Source organism: Stegostoma tigrinum, chromosome X (genome assembly GCF_030684315.1).
Source record: "Stegostoma tigrinum isolate sSteTig4 chromosome X, sSteTig4.hap1, whole genome shotgun sequence".
NCBI lineage: Eukaryota > Metazoa > Chordata > Chondrichthyes > Orectolobiformes > Stegostomatidae > Stegostoma > Stegostoma tigrinum.
In genome coordinates, this window is record NC_081404.1 from 1,100,772 (window position 1) to 1,125,332 (window position 24,561).

Sequence of the window (24,561 nt, forward strand, 5' to 3'; positions counted from 1 at the left end):
TCATGAAGGCAACTCAGCGCCACCTTCTCAAGGAAATCTAGGGATGGGCAAGAAATATCTATCTAGGCAGAAAGCCCCACAACATGAAAAGTTCCTGTTTGCTGAATGATGTGTAGAGATAATTTTAGTGATTAACCATATCAGGATCTAAGAGGCTGTGCACTGATGATTCAAACACTAGCATATTATTTATTTGACCTGCTCGATCTCAGTGTCACCTTCCCTCGTCGTTGATAATTAGAGAGCTGTGAATGTGTACAGTGTTGCAGAATTCACAAAATGAAAGATATTATTGCCTTGGCCCAAACATGAACAGAAGAGCTGTATTCCAAAGGGAAGGTGAGAGTAACTGTTCTTGACATCAAGGCCACATTTGACCGAATGTAAGATTAAGAAGCCCTAGAAAGGCTAGGGTCAATGGGAATCCAGGGGAGAAACTCTTTATTGGGTGGAGTTATACCTGACACATAGGAGGATGGTTGTGGTTGTTGGAGGACAGTCATCTCAGCTGCAGGACATCTCTGCAGGAGTTCCTCAGGAGAATGTCAGAGGCCCACCCATCTTCAGCTGCTTCATGGGAACACCTCTACCTGCATGTTTCCCCCCAAGCCACTCACCATCCTGACTATATCACCATTCCTTCAGTGTTTCTGGGTCAAAACCCTAGAACTCCCCCTCAAACAGCACTGAGGGGCAGATACACTGCAGGGACTTCAGCAGCTCTAGAAGGCTACCCACCACCATCTCCAGGGCGATTATGAGTGGACAAGAAATGGTGGCCCTGCCAGCAATGCCCACATCGTACGAATGGGGTTTCCCATTTCACCTCACTTGGCTCAAACCAGCGTCAGAACTTGTCCTTCTACAGAGTCATTTACACCTTCAGGATGGTCCGAATGGCTTCACAGCTAATGAAATACTTTCAAAGTGCAGGCATTACTGCAAACAAGGCAGCCAAACTGTGCACAGCGTAACCATAACCAGCCATGAGATTAATTATCATATAATGTGATTTTTCTGTCATTGGTTGAAAGATAAATATTGGCCAGGACATCAAGGTGACTTGCTTTCTCTTCTTCAAATCAGGGCCATGGAATTTTAAACATCTACCCAACAGCAAGTCTCAGTTTAATATCTCAAATGAAAGACAGCACTTCTGACAATCCAAAACTTCCTCACTGCTGCACTGCAGTGTCAGTCTAGATTCTCATGCCCAAATCCCTGGAGTAGGAATTGAACCCAGAACCTCCCAACACAGAACTAAGAGTGCAACCACCATGGGAACGGGAGGGTGCAAGGTTGTAGTAAGATCTGATATTTTATTCTTACTGCTCAGATCACTTCCCCAATTCAAGCAAAGGATGTGGGTACTGCCTGTTTGAGTGGTGTTCCTGACAGTACCTACCCCATCCAAGTATGTAGTACCAGAATAATTGTTGCTGCTCCACAAACACAGCCACGATGATGAGAGTATGGAGGTAGATTCCCTCACAAAGCATCCAGAAGTAAGTGCAGCTCGTCAAGTACAAGTGAATGAAGTTTAACACCTTGCAGTCAACCTGCAGACAGAACATACACCAACACATCAGAGGCAGCTGGCTAGAAACTAAAGACTGTGCACTAGTAATCACAGAGTGTGGCAACCAGTGTGGGGCTCAGGAAAACAGAATCACTACATATGTGGAGAGGGCAAACAGACAATATAAACGCACATTTCTCATTCCTTCTCTTTCTCTCAGTAACTTGGTACAGAATTCACATTCTAACCCAGAGTGTAAACAAGTGCTCCACAAGCATTACCCAGCTGGACTCTGTCAGTCTCAGTTTAAAACGTTTACACTGCACAATCCTGCAGATGGATGTTTTATTGTTTCAAATGGATAAAAGTTACAAGTCACTCCGCACCCTGTACCAAAAGAACCACGGATGCTCTAAATCAGGAGCAAAAACAGAAGTTGCTGCAAAAGCTCAGCAGGTCTGGCAGCGTCTGTGAAGAAAAAAAATCAGAGTTAATATTTTAGGTCCAGTGACCCTTCCTCACATGTGTTCTCACCAGACCCAAAGCGTTAACTCAGATTTTTTTCTTCACAGATGCTGCAAGACCTGGTGAGCCTGTCCCTGGGATGGTTTGATGAGGACAGTGTAGGGGCAGCTGTACTCTGTATCTAACCCTGTGGTGTCCCTGTCCTGGGAGTGTTTGATGGGCTGCAATGGTGAGGGATTTTTGCTTTCGGTTTAAAAGAGTAAAGGAAGCTTTACTCTGTTTCAAAATCTGTGCAGATTTGTTCTGGGAGTATTTGACTGGGACAATGTTAAGGGAGCTTTACTTTCAGTTTAATTTCAATTTAATGGAGTGAAGGATGTTTACAATGAACAGTACAGTACAGGAACAAGCCTTTGGCCCTCCAAGCTTCCGCTGACATATTTTGCCCTTCCACACTAAAACTGTCTTCACTTAGAGGATCCTTATCACTCTATTCCTGTCCTATTCATGAATTCGTCCAGGGTGCTTCTTGAATGCATGTCCTGTGGCAGTGCATTCCAGGTACTCGCCACCCTTTGTGTGAAAGACTTGCCTCACACATCTCTTTTAAACATCACCCCTCGCGCCTTGAACCTGTGTCCCCTCGTAATTGACTCCTCCTCCCTGGGGAATAAGCCTCATTTTCCACTCTCTCCATGCCATTCACAATCTTACAAACTTCTATCAGATCACCCCCCTCAACCTCCTGCATTCCAGTGAAAACAAACCAAGTCTATCCAACCTTTCTTCACAGCTAAAGACCCCATATGACGCAACATCCTGTTAAACATTTTCTGTATGTTCTCCAAAGCATCCACATCCTTCTGGTAGTGTGGTGACCAGAACTGTATGCAATATTTCAAGTGTGGCCTAAATAAATCTGAAGCATAACTTGTTTGTCCTTATACTCAATGCCCCTTCCAATGAAGGCAAGCGTGCCATTGACCATTTTTACTACCTTATCTACCTGCACTGCCCCCTTCACTGATCTGTGAACCTGCACACCCAGATCCTTCTGCATATCGATACTCCTAAAAGTTCTGCCATTCACTGTATAATTTCCACCTGTATTTGGCCTTCCAAAATGTATCACCTCACACTTGTCTAGATTATACTCCATCTGCCATTTTTCCACCCATGCCTCCAACTAACCTATATCCTGCTGTATCCTCTGACAATCCTGCTCACTATCTGCAACTCCATCAATCTTTGTATCATTTGCACACTTACTAATTAGATCAGCTATGCTTTCCTCCAAACCATTTGTGTAGATCACAAACAACAGAGGTCCCATCACTGATCCCAATGAAACACAACTAGTTACAACCCTTCATTCTGAAAAGCCTCTTTCTGCTGCTACCCGCTGTCTCCTATGACTAAGCCAGATCTGTATCCATCTTGGGAGCTCACCCCTGATACCATGTGACTTCACCTTTGTACCAGTCTGCCATGAGGGACCTTGTCAAAAGCTTTACTGCAGTCCATGTAGATAACATTAACCTCTCTTCCCTTACCAATCATCAAAGCAACTCCTCAAAAAAACTCAATCAAGTCAGTCAGGAACGTTCTGCCCTGCAAAAAACGATGCTGTCTATTGCTAATAAAACCATTTCCTCCAAAGTGTGTGTTGATCTCGATCTATATCTAACCCTGTGCTGAACCTTTCCTGGGAGAGTTTGATGGAGACAGTGTAGAGGCAGTTTTAGTTTCTAATTACTTTTTGTTTATCAGAGTAGACCAAGGTTTTCTTTCAATTTAAACAGAGTACGGGGAGCTTTACTTTCAGATTAAAGTGTGGAGGAAGTTTTACTCTGTAACTAACCCCATGTTCTCCATGTCCCTGGGAGTGTTTGATGGGGGACAGTGTAGAGGGAGCTTTACTCTGTATCTAACCCCGTGCTGTTCCTGTCCTGGGAGTGTTTGATGGGGGACAGTGTAGAGAGAGCTTTACTCTGTATCTAACCCAGTGTTGTCGCTGTCCCTGGGAGTGTTTGATGGTGGGGGCAGGGGTGTACAGTGTAGAGAAAGCTTTACTCTGTATCTACTGTGAGCAGACCCTGTCCTGGGAGTGTTTGATAAGAGGGAGAGTATAGAGGGAGCTTTCATCTGTACCTAACCTCGGTCTGTCCATGTACTGAGAGTGTTTGATGATGGCAGTGTTAAGGGAGTTTTGCCCTGCATCTAACACTGTGCTGTCCCTGTGATGGGATCTTTTGATGGAGACAGTGTTAAGGGAACTTTACTCTGTAACTAACACTTTGCTGCCCCTGCCCAGGGAGTGTTTGATGGGTCAGCGTTAAGCGTGTTTTACTCTGTATTTAGACCTGGGCTGTCCCTGTCATAGATTGATTGTTGGGGACAATGTAGAGGGAGGTTTTCCCTGTATCTAACCCTGTGCTGTCCCTGGGAGTGTTTGATGGGTGACAGTGTAGAGAAAGGTTTGCTTTCAGTTCAAAAAAAGTAGAGAATTCATTTCTTTCAGTTTAAAAGTGTAGAGAATGCTTTAACTTCAGTTTATATGAGTAGAGAAAGCTTCTCTCTGTATCTAACCCCCATGGTGTCTCTTTCCTGGGAGTGTTCAATAGTGACATTTTTGTGGGAGGTTTACCTTCAATTTTAAACAGTGCACGAGCTTCACTTTGTATCTAACCCTGTGATGTCCCTGTCCTGACAGCATTTAATGGACATAGTGTTCCGGGAACTTTACTTTGCAAGTAGTAGAAATCCTGCATTTCTGTGTCTTCAGCTGATTTTTTTCTGGCATTTCCTGCCTTGAAATTAGGGCCAATTATGTTGGAAACATCTTTGACAACATCCCAAGCATAGCTGTGAGCACACCACTGGGTATTGCAGACAGACAGCGAGTGTGGTATTGTCTGATTGGAGCCTGTTCCGAGCAATGTATTACTATCTGTCCCTATCTGCACACAAAGGTCTCTACCTGGTTGACAAGTCACATGACTATACAGTTTATTTGCATTTCTCCAAACGTTCCCCTTTTCATAAAAAAAATTAAGCCCTCTCATTTGCAGTTACGTGTTTGATGATTTACCTAATCTCTTTGGCCACACAGAAAATTATCATTCATTTATGAGACCATGGTCATTCTAATCAGTTTCATTTTCACTGGTCTTTGAACAAGTATTGCATATATAGTATTTAAATCATGCAGGATATGTGTTATGGTATGTGTTATCATTGACTGGTATCTGCTTGCTTCTTTGGTGGTATTCATTTCCTGGGGTGTGTCATATCTTTGGCAAGTGTCAACTGGTTGTTGATCCATTTCTGTTGCTCACACATAATGGACCTCTGGAATTGAAGACTGTTCTGCACTGCGGATGCTGAGGTCACTTTTTCCTCATCTTCTTTCTGTTGTGAGGCACAGTTATATGTATACATCTGTGACATAGGACATAGAGCATAGAACTGTACAGCACAGTACAGGCCCTTTGGCCCATGATGTCGTGCCCAAACTTTTACCCTAAACCTAAGGTCTATCTAACTTCCACCCCTACCTTATACTATCATCCATATGCCTATCTAATAGTCACTTAAATGCCCCTAATGAGGCCAACTCCACTACCCTTTCTGTGGCAGTGAATATATATCTGGTCATTCACATTCACGACATACAACGAAGGTGACCACTGTTCTGCATATGTACCATGTTGCCTTATCGGCTTACTTCTATTCAGAGTGTTGAATGTTTGCACTCTGACTGGCTTCCAATTCTCAGCTCTGTCAATGACTTGGCAGCTGTAGCAAAATGAAATTTAGCTGTCATTTTACCTTGATTTTGTCACTCATTCTTGTTCCTACTTCTGGTTTCTATTGTTTCATGTGATTGGAACAGTAGCTAGGGTCCAACAAAATATTGTTTTTTGAACCCAACTACTTTGCATGCCTTTCAAAGGTGTATTTCTCAAGTCAAGGATTGCTTTGATTTAGCCTAGTTTTTTTTCAATTTATTTATAATCTCTTTGTCAATTTTCACTGCCACTTCAGCCTTTCTATTTGTCTTGCGAGATGATATGTGGTGTTGGATCACCTGGTATTTTATGAAGTAGCTGAATTTTTTTGTCGTGAATTGAAGGCCATTGTCTCTTACCACAACAAAATAAAATGAAAGAACTGCAGAGGTTGGACATCAGAAGCAAAAACAGAATTTGCTGGAAAAATCCAGCAGGTCTGTCAGCATCTGTGGAGAGAAAGCAGAGTTAACAACCTGAAGAGGGGTCACTGGACCCGAATTGTTAACTCTGCTTTCTCTCCACAAATGCTGCCAGATTTGCTGAAATTTTCCAGAAATTTCTGCTTTTTGTTCTTTGGTTGTTTTGCATAATTTTCTTGTTCAGCTTCAGGTTCATCTTAACGCCCACTCTCTTGCAGTCACAAGACATCCTGATTATGGTCTGCGATTGCCTCTTCCATCAGGTCTCCACATTTATAGACCAGAAGATCCTCCACAACAGCTTCCATGCTAGAAATATCACTATCTCCTGCAATCTGTGTTGATAATCTTTTGGAGCAGAGGAAATTCCAAATGGCATGCACAACCATCTGTATCTCCTGAATGTAGTTAGAAAACTGCTTTCACCTAGCTTCACTTGCCAGTAAGTACCCTTCACGTTGAGAGAAGTAAAGGCCTTTGCCCAGACCACCTTTAGCAATATTTCTTCAATAGTTTCTATGGAGTAGTGAAATCTCTTCAAAGCTTCATCATGATCTTTTGGATCAATACACATGCTGAGTTTTCCAGGATTTGCCACTGCTGCCTTGCTGCTAATTCAGGAGGAGGTGTCACTTTCTTGATTACTCTCTTCTTTTCAAGCTCTTCAATCTCATTCTTCAAGCTAGACTTAACAGCAGCTGGAACTCTCCTCACCAGATGCTAGTGTGCCTTAATTTCTCAACTATTTCATGAGGATGTTCAGCAGGAGGCCATCCAATACCTGTAAAACATCTTTGTAATTGCCTGGGATAGTAGGAACTGCAGGTGCTGGAGTCAGAATTAATACAATGTGGAGCTGGATGAACACAGCAGGCCAGGCAGCATCAGAGGAGCAGGCAAGTTAACATTTCAGGTCAGGACCCAGTTTCTGAAGAAGAGTCCCGACTAGAAACGTCAACTTTCCTGCTCCTCTTATGCTGCTTGGCCTGCTGTATTCATCCAGCTCCACACTGTGTATCTTTGTAATTGTCTAGGATCTGTTCAGCAGTATGTTGCCCTGCAAAACACTGTAAATATCTTCTGGCATGATAAGGGTTACCAGTCTGAACTTCCAACTTGTTTGAGGTGAGGTGGGTAGATTTTACTTAATGTCCATTTTCTGGAACTCCGGTTCTTCATTCTTCCCATTGTACTGGGCTCCCAGTTTCATTTGGCCTCTTATGATAAGGATCATATTCCAACATAAAGGCTGAACCTTACCCTTGAAGGCTTCACTTTTGTGTTAACCATCTTGAACAACTTCACACAGGCCTGCAAAGCTCATGATGTTGTACAAAGCACCGGCGTCTATCAACACTTCACCTTGATGCTGTCTTTCTGCAGCCATCGCTCTAACAGGCACAAACCATTTATCACCTTTAAAGCAGATAATGCCAATCTGCTGTATGAAGTAGAATGATGCATTACTACCATTGGCTGACAGCTCTTCAGCAGCCAGCTTTAAACACTCGCTTGCCCTTTTCTAACCAAATACTTGGACTTGGATTAGTCTCCTGAGTCATTAAGCCTCTTGCATTTAGAGCACTGCTTTCTTCATGCTGTATGTGCTTTTCGGTTGTGTGATGCTATCTGCAATATCTACATCCTGTCCTCTGGCCTTGATCTTTCTACTGGCTCCTCTTCAAATAGTTTTTCTTTTTCCCAATCTGTTGTTCTCATCCTCCTGGAATGCCTCTCAGCACAATGTAAAACCTTGTTTATTCTCCTTAAATGTTCTAGTTGATGACTGACTACCTCAGAGTTTCTGTACATGTTGAATTCTTTCTTGAAAATAGGTATCTCCATCTCAGCTGATATACTTGCACGATGGGATCTCTTATGCCTCAGGTAATCTTTTCTTGAAAAGATCATCTTTCAGTTGTTCAAATACACTTAGCTAGATGTATCAGTGGGCCATATACTGATGAATTAGTTTTCCTCACCCCTTGAGCTCTGATACTAACCACAAACCATTCGTATGCAACATTAATAAGCTCAAAGTATGCAGTGAAAGCTTGAAAAATGTCTTCAGTCTGGCTTTTTTGCTCCTCAAAATCTAGTTTGCAATGCAGCTTGTAGCACTTTATTCACCAGCATATGAAAAGCAAGTTTGAAAGTCTTCTAAGTTCAGATTTTAAAAATTCAACATGTTGCTGTTTTACAGTTTGGCCGTTGAGAAAGGAAAATAAATCCAATTCTCTCTCTAACCTCCTTTCCTTCGCAAAGCAACAGGAAGTGGAAAATTCACAGCCATTTTGACCCTCCCATTATTAGGCTTTTTTAACATTTTCCTTCCTGTCTTTTTCACAGTAGCTATCTCTCTTACAGCTCTGAAAAGCCATACAATTACAGTTGCACCACCCCAATATCATGTTATGAATGTGTAATGTCTATCACCAACTGCACACAAAAGCATTCACAGCAGAGGGTAGAGGTCACACAATTATGGCAAGCCAGCAAACCCACGAAAGGGCAATTGCATTTCTCTAAGCAGAGTGCTAACAGACAAGTGGCCTGTACACAGTTTCAGGCCTAATTGATTTTGCATGATTGAGAGCAATATAGCTCACAGTTATCATTTAACCATTCTCAGCAGGCATCAATGACATTGCCAATGTGTTTTAGCGCAGGTCTTCAGCGCAAATTTGGGCATTTGTAAGACAGCAAATGTTTGACTGCAGTTTCGCAAAGATGGTGGCATTTCAAGTTGTGCATGGTGCTCAGACAGGCTGAAGTTGCAGCCTTCTTGCTCTGTGGTGCTCAGCTCTTGCCCTTTTGTTGGAGTAAAGATGATGATAAGAAAACAGTGAAGTGCAGCACCAAGAGATTGTGCTTGCAGCTCTCAGTGCAACAATGAAGTTTCTTTCAAAGCAGCTCAGACTTACAGGGTTCCTAGATACCAAATCCTGGTTATTGGCCACAACCTTCAGCCAAATGATGCTGACGATGGAGTTGAGGATGTACGATACGAAGAGGTTTTTGTGCAGTGTGATCCTCTGGCAGCTGAGACTCCTGCAAGATGAAACGAGATTGTGTTTCAGAGTTAAGGTGAGATTGAGCTTCATGCCTGGCCTCACTGGAAGAACACTGCCTTACTAACAATGAGATTCTTGCTACAAAATGGGGGCCATCCATGAGGACATGCTGAAGCAGGGTATGATGCCCAATACAGTCAAATAGTCCATCAACATCTGAGCAGCATTGATCAGCTAGGGCCACAGTTGAAGCCTCGTGGGTTCTATAGCAGGTGGGGAGGCGGGGGCAGGAACAGCCTTGCCAGTTTGTTCTGCATCATGATAGATTGAAGTTCCCATTCACTCTACTCCCTGGGGTGTGGCTGACAGTCCAAAGCTCCCAAAATTGAAAAGCTCATCAAGGTTGGGGGAATGATATCTGGGGCAGAGTTCCATTAACACAGCCGGATTATTCCATTAAGGTTCACAGCTCAATTCTGGGCATGTCTTGGGCCTTTCAGTTGGGTTGTGTACACGATCACAGATCACAAGAAACATTGACTTCAGTGATTTTACTGCTCAGTGATATGTTTTTGTTAGCATTTAGCTGGAACTCTCTCCTTAATGGGGAAATGGCCTACACCAAATAGATTCTCGCGGATCAAGAAGACAGCTCATGAACATCTTCTCAACTCCAGACCCACAGCAATGTGGTTGACTCTCCAACTGCCCTCTGAAACGGCCTAGCAAGCCATTCGGTAACTAACACTACAAAGTCTCAAAGAAATGAAACCAGATAGACGACCTAGCATCGACCTAAGCACTGGAAAAGAGAACAGCAGAAACAGCCCAGTTAACCCTGCAAAATCCTCCTCACTGACATCTGGGGGTAGTGCCAAAATTGGGAGAGCTGTCTCACAGATGACTCAAGCAACAGCCTGACATAATAATACTCACAGAATCATACCTTACTGGCAATGTCCCAGGTACTCCCATCACAATCCCTGGATATGTCCTGTCCCAACAGCAGGACAGACCAAGCAGAGGGGCTGGCACAGTGGTATAGAGTCGGGAGGGAGTTGCTCTGGGAGTCCTGAACATTGACTCTGGACCCCATGAAGTCTCATGGCTTCAGGTTAAACATGGGCAAGGAAATTTCCTGCTGATTACCACATACTGTCCTCCCTCAGCTGATGAATCGGTATTCCTCAGTATTGAACAACACTTAGAGGAAGCACTGAGAGTGGTAAGAGCACAAAATGTACCCTGGGTGGGAATTTCAATGTCCACGACCAGTAGTGGCTCGACAGCAGTACTACTGATTGAGCTGGTCGGGTCCTAAAGGACATAACTGCTAAACTGGGTCTGCAGCAGGTGGTGAGGGAACCAACAAGAGGGAAAAACATACTTGACCTCATCCTCACCAATCTGCCGGCTGCAGATGCATCTGTCCATGACAGTATCGGTAAGAGTAACCATCGCACAGACCTCATGGAGACAAAGTCCAGCCTTCACATTAAGAATACCCTCCATTGTGCTGTGTGACACTATCACCGTGCGAATTGGGACAGACTTCACACAGATCTGGCAAATCAACTGTGCATCCATTCGGCGCAACAGCAGAATGTACTCCAGCACAATCTGTAACCTCATGGCCTGGCATATCTCCTACTCAACCATTACCATCAAGCCAGGGGATCAACCCTGGTTCAATGAAGAGTGTAGGAGGGTATGCCAGGAGCAGTACCAAAGATACCTGAAGATGGGGTATTAACCTGGTGAAGCTACCAAACATGACTACTTGCACGCCAAACAGCATAAGCAGAAGTGATAGACAGCTAAGCAATCCCGCAACCAATGGATCAGATCTAAGCTCTGTAGCCCTGACACATCCAGTTGTGAATGGTGATGGACAACTAAACAACTCACTGGAGGAGGCTCCACAAATATCCCCATCCTCAATGATGGAAGAGCCCAGCACATCAATACAAGAGATAAGGCTGAAGCATTCGCAGCAATCTTTAGCCAGAAGTGCCGAGTGGATGATCCATCTCGGCCTCCTCCAGAGGTCCCCAACATCACACATACCAGCCTTCAGCCAATTTGCTTCATTCCACGTGATATCAAGAAACTGTTAGAGACATTGGATACAGCAAAGTCTGTGGGCCCTGACAACATTCTGACAATAGTACTGAAGACTTGTGCTCCAGATCTTGCTGCTCCCCGTGCCAAGCTGTTCCAGTACAGTTACAGCATTGACATCTACCCAAAAAATGTGGAAAATTGCCCCGGAATGTACTGTACATGAAAAGCAGGACAAATCCAACCCGGCTAATTACTGACCCATCGGTCTCCTCTTGATCATCAGTAAAGTGATGGAAGGTGTCAGTAACAGTGCTATCAAGCAGCACCTGCTCAGTGACACCCAGTTTGGGTTCCACCAGGGTCACTCAGCGCCTGACTTCATTACAGCCTTGGTTCAAACATGGACAAAAGAGCTGAATTCCAGAGGTGAGGCGAGAGTGACTGCCCTTGACGTCAAGGCTGTATTCGACCAAGTGTGGCATCAAGGAGCCCTGGCAAAACTGGAATCAATGGGTATCAGGGGGCAAACTCTCTGGTGGTTGGAGTCATTCCTGATACATAGGAAGATGGTCGTGGTCGTGGGAGGTCAATCATCTCAGCTCCAGGACCTCTCTGCAGGAGTTCTTCAGGGTAGTGTCCTTGGCCCAATCATCTTCAGCTACTTTATCAATGACCTTCTCTCCATCATAAGGTCAGAATTGGGGATGTTCGTTGATGATTGCACAATGTTTAGCACCATTTGTGACTCCTCAGACACTGAAGCAGTCCTTGTCCAATGCAACAAGATCTGGACAATATCCAGGCTTGGGCTGACAAGTGGCAAGTAATATTTGTGCCACAAAAATGCCAGGCTCTGACTATCACCAATAAGAAATAATCTAATCACCTCCCTTTGGCATTCAATGGTGTTACCATCCTGAATCCCCCACTATCAACATCCTGGGTGTTACCATTGACCAGAAACTCAACTGGACTCACCACATAAACACAGTGGCTACAACAGCAGGCCAGAGGCTGGGAATCCTGCAGTGAGTAGCTCACCTCTTGACTCCCCAAAGGCCTATCCACTATCTACAAGGCACGAGTCAGGAGTGTGATGGAATACTTCCCACTTGCCTGGATGGGTGCAGCCCCAACAACACTCAAGAAACTTGGCACCATCCAGGACAAAGCAGCCCCCGCTTGATTGGCACCACATCCACAAAGATTCACTCCCCCCACCATCGATGCGCTGTAGCAGCAGTGTGTACTATCAACAGGATGCACTGCATTATTTCACCAAAGATCCTCAGGCAGCACCTTCCAAACCCACTTCCAACGAGAAGGACAGGGTTAGCAGATATATAGGAATATCACCACATTCAAGCTCCCCTCCAAGCTACTCACCGTCTTGACTTGGAAATGTATCTCTATTCCTTCACTGTCACTGGGTCAAAATCCTGGAATTCCCTCCCTAATAGGTCAACCCACAGCATGTGGACTGCAACAGTTCAAGAAGGCAGCTCACATGCTGACCTTCTCACATGCAGCTCGAGATGGGTAAGAAATGCTGGCCCAGCTGTCCCAAAAATGAATAAATTTTAAAAAAAGCTCGCCAGCCAGCCCACATCCCATAAATGACCAACAAAAAAATAATTTGTGCAATCCTTTGTGTCAAGAATACTAACTCGGCAATGGCCTAGTGGTATTATCACTAGACTATTAATCCAGAAACTCATCTAATGCTGTGGGGACCTGGGTTCAAAACCCACTACAGCCGATGGTTGAATTTAAATTCAATAATTTTTAAAAATTCTGGAATTAAGAATCTACCAATCACCATGAAATCATCGCCCATTGTCGGAAAAACCCATCTGGTTCGCTAATGTCCTTCAGGGAAGGAAATCTGCCATCCTTACTTGGTCTGGCCTACATGTGACTCCAGACCCACAGCAATGTGGTTGACTCTCAATTACCTTCTAAAATGGCTTAGCAAGCCACCCAGTTCTGCCAATTGCTACAAAGTCTCAAAGAAATGAAACCAGATGGATCACCTGGCATGGACCTAGGCACTGGAATAGACAACACCAGAAACAGCCCTGAAATACCCTCCTCATTAACATTATGCTAAAATTGGGAGAGCTGTCTCACAGACGAGTCAAGCAACACCCCAACATAGCAATACTCATGGAATCATACCTTACTGACAATGTCCTGGACACCACCATCATTATCCCTTATTGTGTCCTGTCCCAGCAGAGGGGCTGGCACAGTGGTATAGAGTTGGGAGGGAGTTACTCTGGGAGTCCTGAACATTGACTCTGGACCCCATGAAGTCTCATGGCTTCAAGTTAAACATGGGCAAGGAAATCTCCTGCTGATTACCACATACCACCTTCCCTCAGCTGATGAATCAGTACTCCTTAATGTTGAACAACACTTAGAGGAAGGACTGAGGATAGTAAGAGCACAAAATGTACCCTGGGTGGGGATTTCAATGTCCACCACCAGTAGTGGGTCAGCAGTAGTACTGCTGGTCGGGTCCTAAAGGACATAACTGCTAGACTGGGTCTGCAGCAGTTAGTGAGGGAACCAACATGAGGGAAGAACATACTTGACCTCAGCCTCATCAATCTGCCGGCTGCAGTTGCATCTGTCCGTGACAGTATTGGTAAGAGTGACCATCGCACAGACCTCATGAAGACAAAGTCCCGCCTTCACATTGAGAACAACCTCCATCGTGTTGTGTGACACTATCACCATGCGAAATGGGGCAGACTTCACACAGATCTGGCAAATCAACTGTGCATCCATGAGGCGCTATGGGTCATCAACAACAGCAGAATTGTACTCCAGCACAATCTGTAACCGCATGACCCAGCATATCTCCTACTCAACCATTACCATCAAGCCAGGGGATCAACCCTGGTTTAATGAAGAGTGCGGGAGGGTATGCCAGGAGCAGCACCAGGGATACCTGAAGATGGGGTACCAACCTGGTGAAACTACCAGACAGGAATACTTGCACGCCAAACAGTGAAAACAGCAAGTGATAGTCAGAGCTAAGCAATCCCACAAGCAACGGATTGAATCTAAGCTCTGCAGTCCTGCCACATCCAGTTGTGAATGGTGGAGGAGGAGGAGGCTCCACAAATATCTCTGTCCTCAATGATAGAAGAGAGCAGCACATCAGTGCAAAAGATAAGGCTGAAGTATTCGCAGCAATCTTCAGCCAGAAGTGCCAAGTGGATGATCTATCTTGGCCTCCTCCAGAGGCCCCCATCATTACAGATACCAGTCTCTAGCCAATTCGATTCACTCCACGTGATATCAGGAAATGGTTGGAGACGCTGGATACTACAAAGGCTACGGGGCCTGACACTATTCCAGCAATAGTCGTGAAGATTTGTGCTCCAGAACTTGCTACTCCCCTAGCCAAGCTGTTCCAGCACAGTTACAATGGCATTAACCCAAAAATGTGGAAAATTGCCCCAGTATTTCCTATACATAAAGAACAGGACAAATCCAACCTGACTAATTACCGCCCATCAGTCTACCCTCGATCATCAGTAAAATGGTAGGGCAGCACAGTGGCTCTGTGGTTAGCACTGCTGTCTCACAGTGTCAGGGATCTGGGTTCAATGCCACCCTCAGGTGACTGTCTGTGTGGAGTTTGCATGTTGTCCCTGTTCTGCATGGGTTTTCTCTGGGTGCTCCAGTTTCATCCCACAGTCCAAAGATGTGCAGATTAGGTGGATTGGCCATGCTAAAATTGCCCATAGTGTTCAGGGGTATGTAGGTTAGGTGGGTTAGACAAGGAAAAATGTAGGGATAGGGGTGAGGGAATGGGTCAGGGCGGGGTGCTCCTCTTCAGAGGGGCAGTGTGGACTTGTTGGGCCAAATGGCCTGTTTCTATGTAGGGTTTCTATGAATCTATTTGTAATATATCATCAACAGTGCTATCAAGCAGTACCTGCTCAGCGACGCCCAGTTTGGGTTCCAACAGGGCTACTCGGCTCCTGATCTCATTACAGCCTTGGTTCAAACACGGACAAAAGAGCTGAATTCCAGAGGTGAGGTGAGAGTGACAGCCTTTAAGGCTGCGTTCAGCGGGGTGTGGCATCAAGGACCCCTAGCAAAACTAGAATTAATGTGTTTCGGAGCAAATTTCCCACTGGTTGGAGTCATACTTGACAGACTCAGATGATCAAGGTTTTTGGAGGCCAATCATCTCAGCTCCAGGACATCTCTGCAGGAGTTCCTCAGGGTAGTGTCCTTGGCCCAACCATCTTCAGCTGCTTGATCAATGACCTTCCCTCCATAATAAGGTCTGAAGTGGGGATGTTCGCTGATGATTGCATAATGTTCAGCACCGTTTGTGACTCGTCAAACACTGAAGCAGTCCATGTTCAGATGCAACAAGATCTGGACAATATCAAGGTTTGGCCTGACAAGTGGCAAGTGACATTTGTGCCACACAAATGCCAGGCTATGACCATCACCAATAAGAGACAATCTAACCACCACCCCTTGGCATTCAACAGTGTTTTACCATCAGTGAATCCCCCACTATCAACAGCCCTATCAACATTGACCAGAAACAAGAGCAGGCCAGAAGCTGGGAATACTGCAGTGAGTAACTCATCTCCTGACTCTTCAAAGCCTGTCCACCATCTACAGGGCACAAGTCAGGAGTGTGATGGAATTCTGCCCACATGCCAGGACGGGTGCAGCCCAAACAACACTCAAGAAGCTTGACACCATCCAGGACAAAGCAGCTCCCGCTTGAGTGGCACCACATTCACAAACATCCCACTCCCTCCACCACTGATGCTCAGTAGCAGCAGCGTGTACTGTCTACAAGATGGGGTGGTTGATATTACTTCCAGTTTTGTTCTTCAGTGGTTTGTATATTGAGTCCAACTCAATCCATAATAGCACGTGCCAAAGAAACAGGCCTGGGAATTCCTGGAGGCCTGACATTCCAACTGGAATTCCATCAACAAACACATTGACCTGGGCCCGATATACAAACCACTGAGAAACAGAACCGGAAGTATTACCAAGCACCCCAGCAAACCGAGGCATCTAAACATCAAGCAGGTCTAAACACCAATGCTTCATCAGAGGCACACTGACGGTGTTACCTAGCAGGGCGTCGAAATGTCTGCAATCAAACACACCGGCTCGGTGGGCAAGTCTACAACCTCATCCACAACCTGAGCTACAAATCTTCTCAAAACTTTGAACTGATTGGGATATTTAATGGTGTCAGGTGTGAGGGGTGAATGGGACTAAACTGGGCGGAATATTAAAGGTTGTGGGAAATGAGGGGGAAGAGGGGGAGTTGACTGGATGGGATATTAAATGGTGTGGAGAAATACTGGAAGAACGTGATTACTCTGTGTGGGATGCTAAAGACTGTCAAGAATGAAAAGAGTGGGATTATACATTCTGAGATATAAAAGGAAATGGAGGGACATTGAGAGCAGGCTTAGACTGGGTGGGATATTAAAGAGTGTGAGGAGCAAGGGGGAGAGTGGGATTAGACTGGGTGAGATAGTAAAGGGCGTGAGGGAATGAAGAGAGCGTGGGATAAATGGAAAATTATTGTAAATATTTTCAATGAAATAGTCATAATGCAAGCATGAATTACATGAAGAGAAATGGCAGAGTTCAAAGTCTTTGGAGAAACAGAGTGAAAGATGTCTGCTACCAGATTAAATGTCCAAATTAAAACCTGATTGAACATATTTCTCTCCTGACAGGCTCAACCAGCGCACGTGAAAATAAGTTTTCTCAGTTCAATCATCTAACCAGCTAGTCACCTGGCTACTGGGAATCATGGAGAATTGGCTCTGCTCTCATCACCAATCAAAATGAATATGCTGCCTGTTTCAGACCTGAATGCTCTAATTCCAGATGCCAGACTGGGAGGTGCCTGGCAAACAGTCAGGGAGCAGGTCCTGCCCTGCTGGTTGCGTTAATCCTCAGCAGAAAATGGCATTGCCTGTTGCGTGGTAGATTGACTATACAGCAACATTTTCAAGACATGGTACTGTGCTTCCCAAGTTTGGTTCTGCCTGGCCAGCTTATTTAAAGTGGTACAGCAACGAACATGAGGGTGAATGATTCAGTAATTCTCGGAGAAAACTTGTCAAATTGTAAACTTACTTGAAGTAGTAGAATATAGACAAGGCAAGCAGTAAGCACACGATAGAAATCACATGACCTGTAATAGCTGAATAATAGAGGTTCCATACTGTCTGCAAATATAGAAAGACAAAAGTGTGAAAGAGCCATTTGCATTCCTGTATTGAAGATCAACAAAAAACACACACCACTCAACATCACAGTACCCTGTAGTTTAATGTTAAACATTTCAGACAGCAATGTTCTCTCACTGGCTCAAATGAGATGCTGAACACATGCTTCTGCAGCATTGTTATGGAGCCATCCAAGGCCAAGTTAACATCCAACAGCTTTGACTGTCCCATTTGAAAGCAACATTTCAACACAAACACCAGAGCGATACCCAGTCAACAGAAACCAACTGCAGCAAACCTGGCTTGCTGTGCTCTGGTGAACAGAACAGATAATGGTCTCCAGCAGCTAACTTCGAGCACTTCCACTCCTGGTAATGTTTGAGAGGGACAGTGTAGAAGGAAATTTATTGTGTATCTAACCCCATGCTGCCCCTGTCCTGAGAGTGTTTGATGCAGGGACAGTGTAGAGAGAGCTTTACACTATATTAAACCCCATGTGGCCCCTGTCCTGTGAGTGTTTGGTGGGAGAAAGTGTAGAGGAAGCTTTACCGTGTATCTAACCCTGTGCTGTCCCTGTCCTGGGAGTGTTTGATGGGGGGAGGACTGTGCAGAGCGAGTTTTACTCTGTATCTAACCCCATGCTATCCCTGTCCTGGGAGTGTTTGCTGGGGGACAGTGTAGAAGAAGTGTTACTCTGTATCTAACCCCGTGCTGTCCCAGTCCTGTGAGCGTTTGATGAGGGACAGTGTAGAGAAAGCTTTACTCTGTATTTAACCCCATGCTGTCCCTGTCCAGGGAGTGTTTGATGGGTGCACAGTATAAAGGAAGCCTTTCTCTGTTTCTAACCCCGTGCTGCCCCTGTCATGGGAATGTTTAATGGGGGGCAGTCTACAAAGAGCTTTCATAGAACATAGAACATAGAACATAGAACAGTGCAAAACAGTACAGGCCCTTCTGCCCATGATGTTGTGCTTTTACCCTAATCCTAAGGTCTATCCAACCTCCACCCTACATTAAACTATCATCCATATGCCTATCTAATAGTTGCTTAAATGCCCCTAATGAGGCCGACTCCACTACCATCTCTGGCAATGAATTCCACGCCTCGACCACTCTCTAAGTAAAGAACCTACCTCTGAAGTCTCCCCTATATCTACCTCCACTCACTTTAAAACTATGTCGCCTCGTAACGTCTCTAAATAAGCCCAGGCTCTCCCTGTATTGAGTCTGTTTGATGGAAGACAGTGTAGAGAGAGCTTTACTCTGTATCTAGCCCCATGCTGTCCCTGTCCTGGGAGTGTTTGTTTGGGGGGACAGTTTAGAGGGAGCCTTACTCTGTATCTAACCCTAAGCTATCCTTGTCCCAGGAATGTTTGATGGGGGACAGTGTAGAGAACTTTACGCCATACCTAACCCTTTGCTGTCTCTGTCCTGTGAGTGTTTGACGGAAACAGTTTAGAGGAAGCTTTACTGTGTATCTAACCTCCTGCTGCAACTGTCCCAGGGATGTTTGAGTGGGGACATTCAAGAGGAAGTTTTACTTATGGGTTAAAAGAGTAGAGATAAATTCACTCTGTACCTAACACAGTGCTTTACATGTCCTGTGACTCTTTGATAGGGACTGTGTAGAGGGAGATTTGCTCAGTCTCCAACTCCTCTGCTCATGTTTCCCCTCTGGCCCAGATTTTAATATCCTCCTTAATATTACAAGAAATAAACACCATTCTCCAGCCTATCAGGTGTTTTGTAAAGTCTTGGCAAAACCCCTAACATTGGAACTTGATTTCTCTGCCGATAAATCCAAGCCTGTGCTCTCAGCATAGGCCCCCACATCTATTCTATTGTAATCATCACCCTCTCCCATCCAGCATCCCATTTCAAACTGTGCCTTCTATTTTATGTTGCCTGTCCAATTCTTCCCACAGAATACTATCAGTTCACATATATCTGCGTTAAGTTTAATCTGGAACTTGTCAGGCCGTTCGAGCAGTCTGTCCATTGCGCCTCGATCTTTCACTGTCCTCCTCTCAGTATCTTAGCAGTTTGGAGTTTCGAATCACTTGTAAAAATTGTGGTTATGCATGAGCCCATGTTCTTCCTTTCATACTGGGACATGTGATAACATCAGAGTGATAGCCTTGCACCATTACCATGGCTCTGAAACACCAGGCTTTCTGTCCCACCTTCCATTTCAAATGGTTGGGTCCTAAAGGACATAGCTAGGGAGCCAAGAAAAGGGAAAAACATACCTGATCTCATCCTTACTAATTTGCCAGCTGCGGATGCATCTGTCCATGACGGTATCAGTAAGAGTGACCACCACACAGACTTTGTGGAGACAAAGTCCTGCTTTCACATTGAGAATACTCTCTATTGTGTTGTGTGGTTCTATCACTATGCCACATGGGACAGACTTCACACAGATCTTGCAACTCAAGTCTGGGCATCTATGAGGCGCTGTGGGCCATCAACAGCAACAGAATTGTACTCCAGCACAATCTGTAACCTCATGGCCTGGCATATCCCCCACTCAACCATCACCATCAAACTGGGGGTCAACCCTGGTTCAATGATAAGCGTAGGAGGGCATGCCAGGAGCAGCACCAGGCATATGTAAAAATAGCTAGAGACAAAAAAAATGCTGACACTGGAATCCAAGGTAGACAAAGAGGAGGCTGGAAAAGCATAGCAAACCAGGCAGCATCTGCTGGACTGGAGACCTGAAGAAGGGTAATACCCGAAAAGTTGACTTCTCCTCCTCCAAATGCTGCCTGGCATGCTGTGTTTTTCCCAGCTTTCTGTTTGTCTACCTCAAAATGAAGTGTTAACCTGGTGGAGTCTTTAACAAATACTTCATATCAGTTTTCACAAACGAGAAGGGTATGATTGGATGGTGAGTCTGAGAATGGGTATGTTGAATTTTTAGGGCATGTCAATATAAAAACAGTGTTAGATGCTTTGAAAAGCATCAAGTTAGACAAGTCCCCAGGACATGGTGGAATCGATCCCAGAATACTGAGGGAGGCAGGTGAGGAAATTGTTCGGGTCTTGTACAAAATCCTGTGTATCCTCTTTAGTCACATGCGAGGTCCCAGGGGACTGGAGAATTGCCAGTGCTGTTCCTTGGTTTCAGAAGGATAACAGGATAACCTGGGAAATTACAGGCCAGTGAGCCTTACATCATTGGTAGGAAAATTAGTGGAAAAGATTCTTAGGGACAGGATTTACTCACATTTGGAAAAATAAGGATTTATTAATGATATGCAGCATAGCTTTGTATGGGGGACAATATGTCTCACAAAGTTGATTGAGGGTTTGGAGGAAGTGACTTAGATGATTGACAAGGGCAGGGCAATAAATGTTGTCTATATGTCTATAAGGCTCCTCATGGCAAGCTGATACAGAAAGTGTACTTACATGGGATCCACGGTGAGCTAGTGAGATGGACACAGATCTGGCTTGGTCATAGAAGACAGAGAGTAGCAATGGAAGGATATTTTTCTGACTGGAGATCTGTGACTAGTCGTGCTCCACAGGGATCAGTGCTGGGGCTCCTGCTGTTTGTAATATATACGAATAATTTGGAAGAGAATGTATGTGGCCTGATTAGTAAGTTTGCAGATGACACAAAGATTAGGGGAGTTCTGGTTAGTATGGAGAATTGCCAGAAGATACAGGAGGATATAGATAGGCTGGAGACTTGAGTGGAGAAATGGCAGATGGAGTTTAATCCCGATAAATGTGAGGGGATGCATTGTGGAAGGTCTAATGCAGGAGAGAATTATACAGTAAATAGCAGAACCATTAGTAGCATCAGCATATAAAGGGATCTAGGTGTACAGGTCCACAGTTCCTTGAAAGTGACAACACAAGAGGATAAAGTGGCCAAGAAGGCATATGGCATGCTTGGCTTCATCGGTCAGGGCAGAATGCAAAAATTGACAAGGCATGTTGCAGCCGTATAGAACTTTAGTTCGCCCACATTTGGAATACTGTGTACAGTTCTGGTTGTCACATTACCAGAAGGATGTGAAGGCTTGGAGAGGGTACAGAAACAGTTCATCAGGATGTTGCCTGGTTTGGCAGGTATTAGCTTGAGGAGAGTTTGGACAAACTTAGTTTGTTTTCACTTGAGTGTCAAGGGATGAGGGGCAACCTGGTAGAAGCTTACAAAATCATGAGATGCATGGATAGGATGGATAGTCAGACTCTTTTTCCCAGGTAGAAATGTCAATTAGTAGGGAATGTAGGATTAAGGTAAAAGGGGGTAAGTTTAAAGGAGATGTGAGAGGCAGGTTTTTTACACAAGGGATGGTAAGTGCCTCAAATTCACTGCCAAAAGAGGTGGTGGACATAGATACAATATCAACTTTCAAGAGGCATCTTGACAGATATATGAATAGTCAGGGATTGGAGGGGTACAGGCTACATAGAAGCTGAAGGTTTGCAACTTAGAAAGATGTGCAGTCTTAGTGGGCCGAAGGGCCTGTTCCTGTGCTGTACCATTCTTTGTTCTTTGTTAGATAATGCAACCAGCTTTATTAGCAACATATCCCCAAGCACCCACTCCCTCCACCATTGACACGCAGTAACAGCAGGGTGTACCATCTATAAGATGCACTGCAAACATTCGCCAGAGATCCTTAGAACCTTCCAAACCCACAACCACTTCCATCTAGAAGGACAAGGGCAGCAGCTACATGGGAACATCACTCCCTGCAAGTTCCCCTCTGAGCCATTCACCATCCTGAATTGGAAATGTATCACTGCTCCTTCACAGTTGCTGGATCAACTTCCTAGAATTCCTTCCCTAAGGCCACAGATGGAGAAGGGAATGGAGCAGGATGGGCATAGTAACACGATAGGGAGAAGGAAGCTGTGGTGGCAAGGATGAGGAGGGGATGGGAAGCAGAGTGAGGAAGTGGATATGGAGAGGGATGGGGAAGGGAAAGGCAATGAGGAAGCAGATGTCCAGCCATTCAAGACTCTTCAATGTACTCAAGGTTGGTCTGGATTTCCTCTCCATGTCTTGGGTCCATGTTTTTCATTGGCTCAAATCCCTGTCCCTGAACATTGTAGTTACTAACATGTCCTAGCATTCAGGAGATACCAGGACAATGACTAGAGGTCTCACCATCTCCTCCCGAAGCAATTGACACCATGCAAGTGAGGCCCGCACAATATACTTACCCTTCTTTGACTGGTGCTGCTTTTTCAATTGGTGTTGCCTTTAAATGTAACAAATTGCAGGCAAATGCCACCACAGCAGGCATCATGCGCCAGCCATTCAAGGGGATGAATGGATACAGCTTACAGTTTCTCACGAAAGAACCACAAAATTCAGCAGAATCCCTCACCTTGACCTTGCCCATGGTTTGGGCTGTACACTGCGTGTAGTTGGTCCATATTCGATTGCTCGAAGGGTGTCGATACCACTTTCCACTTTCAGTACAGATCTTGGTTGCCTTTTCTATAAGGGTAAAGAGAGAGTTGCAGACAGTTCAATTCTTGAAGTTTTGAGGTACATCAAAAAGCAAAAGATTCAAACAGAAAGGAAAATGTGCAGGTAGACAATATTGCAGAGCTAGACTACAGGTCGCCTTTGTGATGCATTTCAACACTCAGACTGAGGTTTAATCTGAAGTTGTAATCATGAATTAAGTTGAATGTAACACAATATCCAGGTCGGGGTTTAGATCAGTCGCAAGTGTCTGCAGTGTGGGTGCAGGTGAGGCTGTGGCTTCAATCTTCCCCTGAATGATTTTGTCACTGGGATATCAGATAAAACCACAGAAGATGCTGGAAATACTCAGTAGATCAACCAGTATCTGTGGAGAGTGAGAGAAAAACAGAGTTAACATTTCAGATCGACAACCTGTCATCAGAACTGGAGCAAATTAGAAATGTGGCTGATTTTAAAAATGGCAGTTGGGCGAGGTTGGGGAAAAGTAACATCTCTAATAGGATGGGGAGCAGGAAAGATTAAATAATGAAAGTGTTCACGGTGCAAGGCCAAAAACAATTGAAGCAACAAGAAGCTATGGATATGTCTAGAGGAGGTGTAAATGGCAGAATGTTCATTGGGTGTTGTCCAAAAGGAAAAGAATAGAAAACAAGACAGTGATCCCAAAACTCGTTAAGAATAAAGATGCAGAATCGCAGAATGAAGACATTACTATCTGAGTTTGGTGAATTCAGTGTTGAGCCCAGAAGGCTGTAAACTGCCTAATTAAAAATAAAGCTTGAGCTTCATTGAAACATTGCAGGAGGCAGAGGACAGTGAGAGTCAACTGAAATTTAAGAGAAGAAAATGACAGATAACTGGGAGTTCAAAGTCACACTTGTAAAGTGAATGGAGGTGTTCCACAAAGCAGTCACCCAGTCTGCATTTTGTCTCTCCAGCATTGAGGTGCGCTGTGAACTGCAAAGACAGTAGACCAGATTGAAAGAAGTACAAGTGGATTGCTGTTTTACATCCCATACAGTTTCTGAAGCCATGGACAATGGGAAGAGTGGAGATAAAATATCAGGTGATGCATCTCCCATGCTTGGACCAGAAGCTGCTGTCAGGAAGGCAGGAGGTGTTGGGGTGATGAGGAATGGAGCAGGATGTCACGAAGGGAACAGGCCCCTTCAAGATTCTGAAAAAGGAAGGGCAGGGGAAGATGTGCTAGGAGGAGAGGTGGACTACACCAGGCAGAAATGGCAGAGGATCATATGTTGCGTTTAGAAGTTGGTGAGTTGAAAGTCAGGATGAGGGGAGGAAGGGAAAAAGCGAGAGCAGAAATGCAGACAGTTGATCAGACAGATTGGAGGGGGCCCTGTCAATCACAGTGGTTAGGAATTCTCGGCTGAGGGGAAAGGGCAACATGTTGGAAACACTTGCGTGGAATGTGGCATTATTACGACAGTGGCAATGCAGACAGAGAAACTAGAAGAATGGAATGGAGTTCTTACAGGAAGCATTGTGCATGGAAATATAGTTGAAATAACCGTGGTAGGCCATGAATTTGTAGTGCACATTCATTTGGTGGTATAATG

At 44.8% G+C, this 24,561-nt stretch overlaps 1 protein-coding gene across 3 annotated transcripts in view; it reads right to left on the reverse strand.

Moving 5' to 3' along the window:
- LOC125448198 (calcitonin gene-related peptide type 1 receptor-like) overlaps positions 1 to 24,561 on the reverse strand; it is a 115,192-nt gene that overhangs the window by 20,595 nt on the left and 70,036 nt on the right. For 2 of the 3 annotated variants that reach the window (XM_059643411.1, XM_048523311.2), the window contains 4 exons: positions 22,878 to 22,990; positions 17,429 to 17,520; positions 9,122 to 9,248; positions 1,406 to 1,559 (listed from right to left, as the gene is read on the reverse strand). In XM_059643411.1, the coding sequence (XP_059499394.1) occupies positions 1,406 to 1,559; positions 9,122 to 9,248; positions 17,429 to 17,520; positions 22,878 to 22,990 (486 nt within the window). The remainder of the gene's footprint in view (positions 1 to 1,405; positions 1,560 to 9,121; positions 9,249 to 17,428; positions 17,521 to 22,877; positions 22,991 to 24,561) is intronic. The other variant, XM_059643412.1, reaches the window with a different exon arrangement.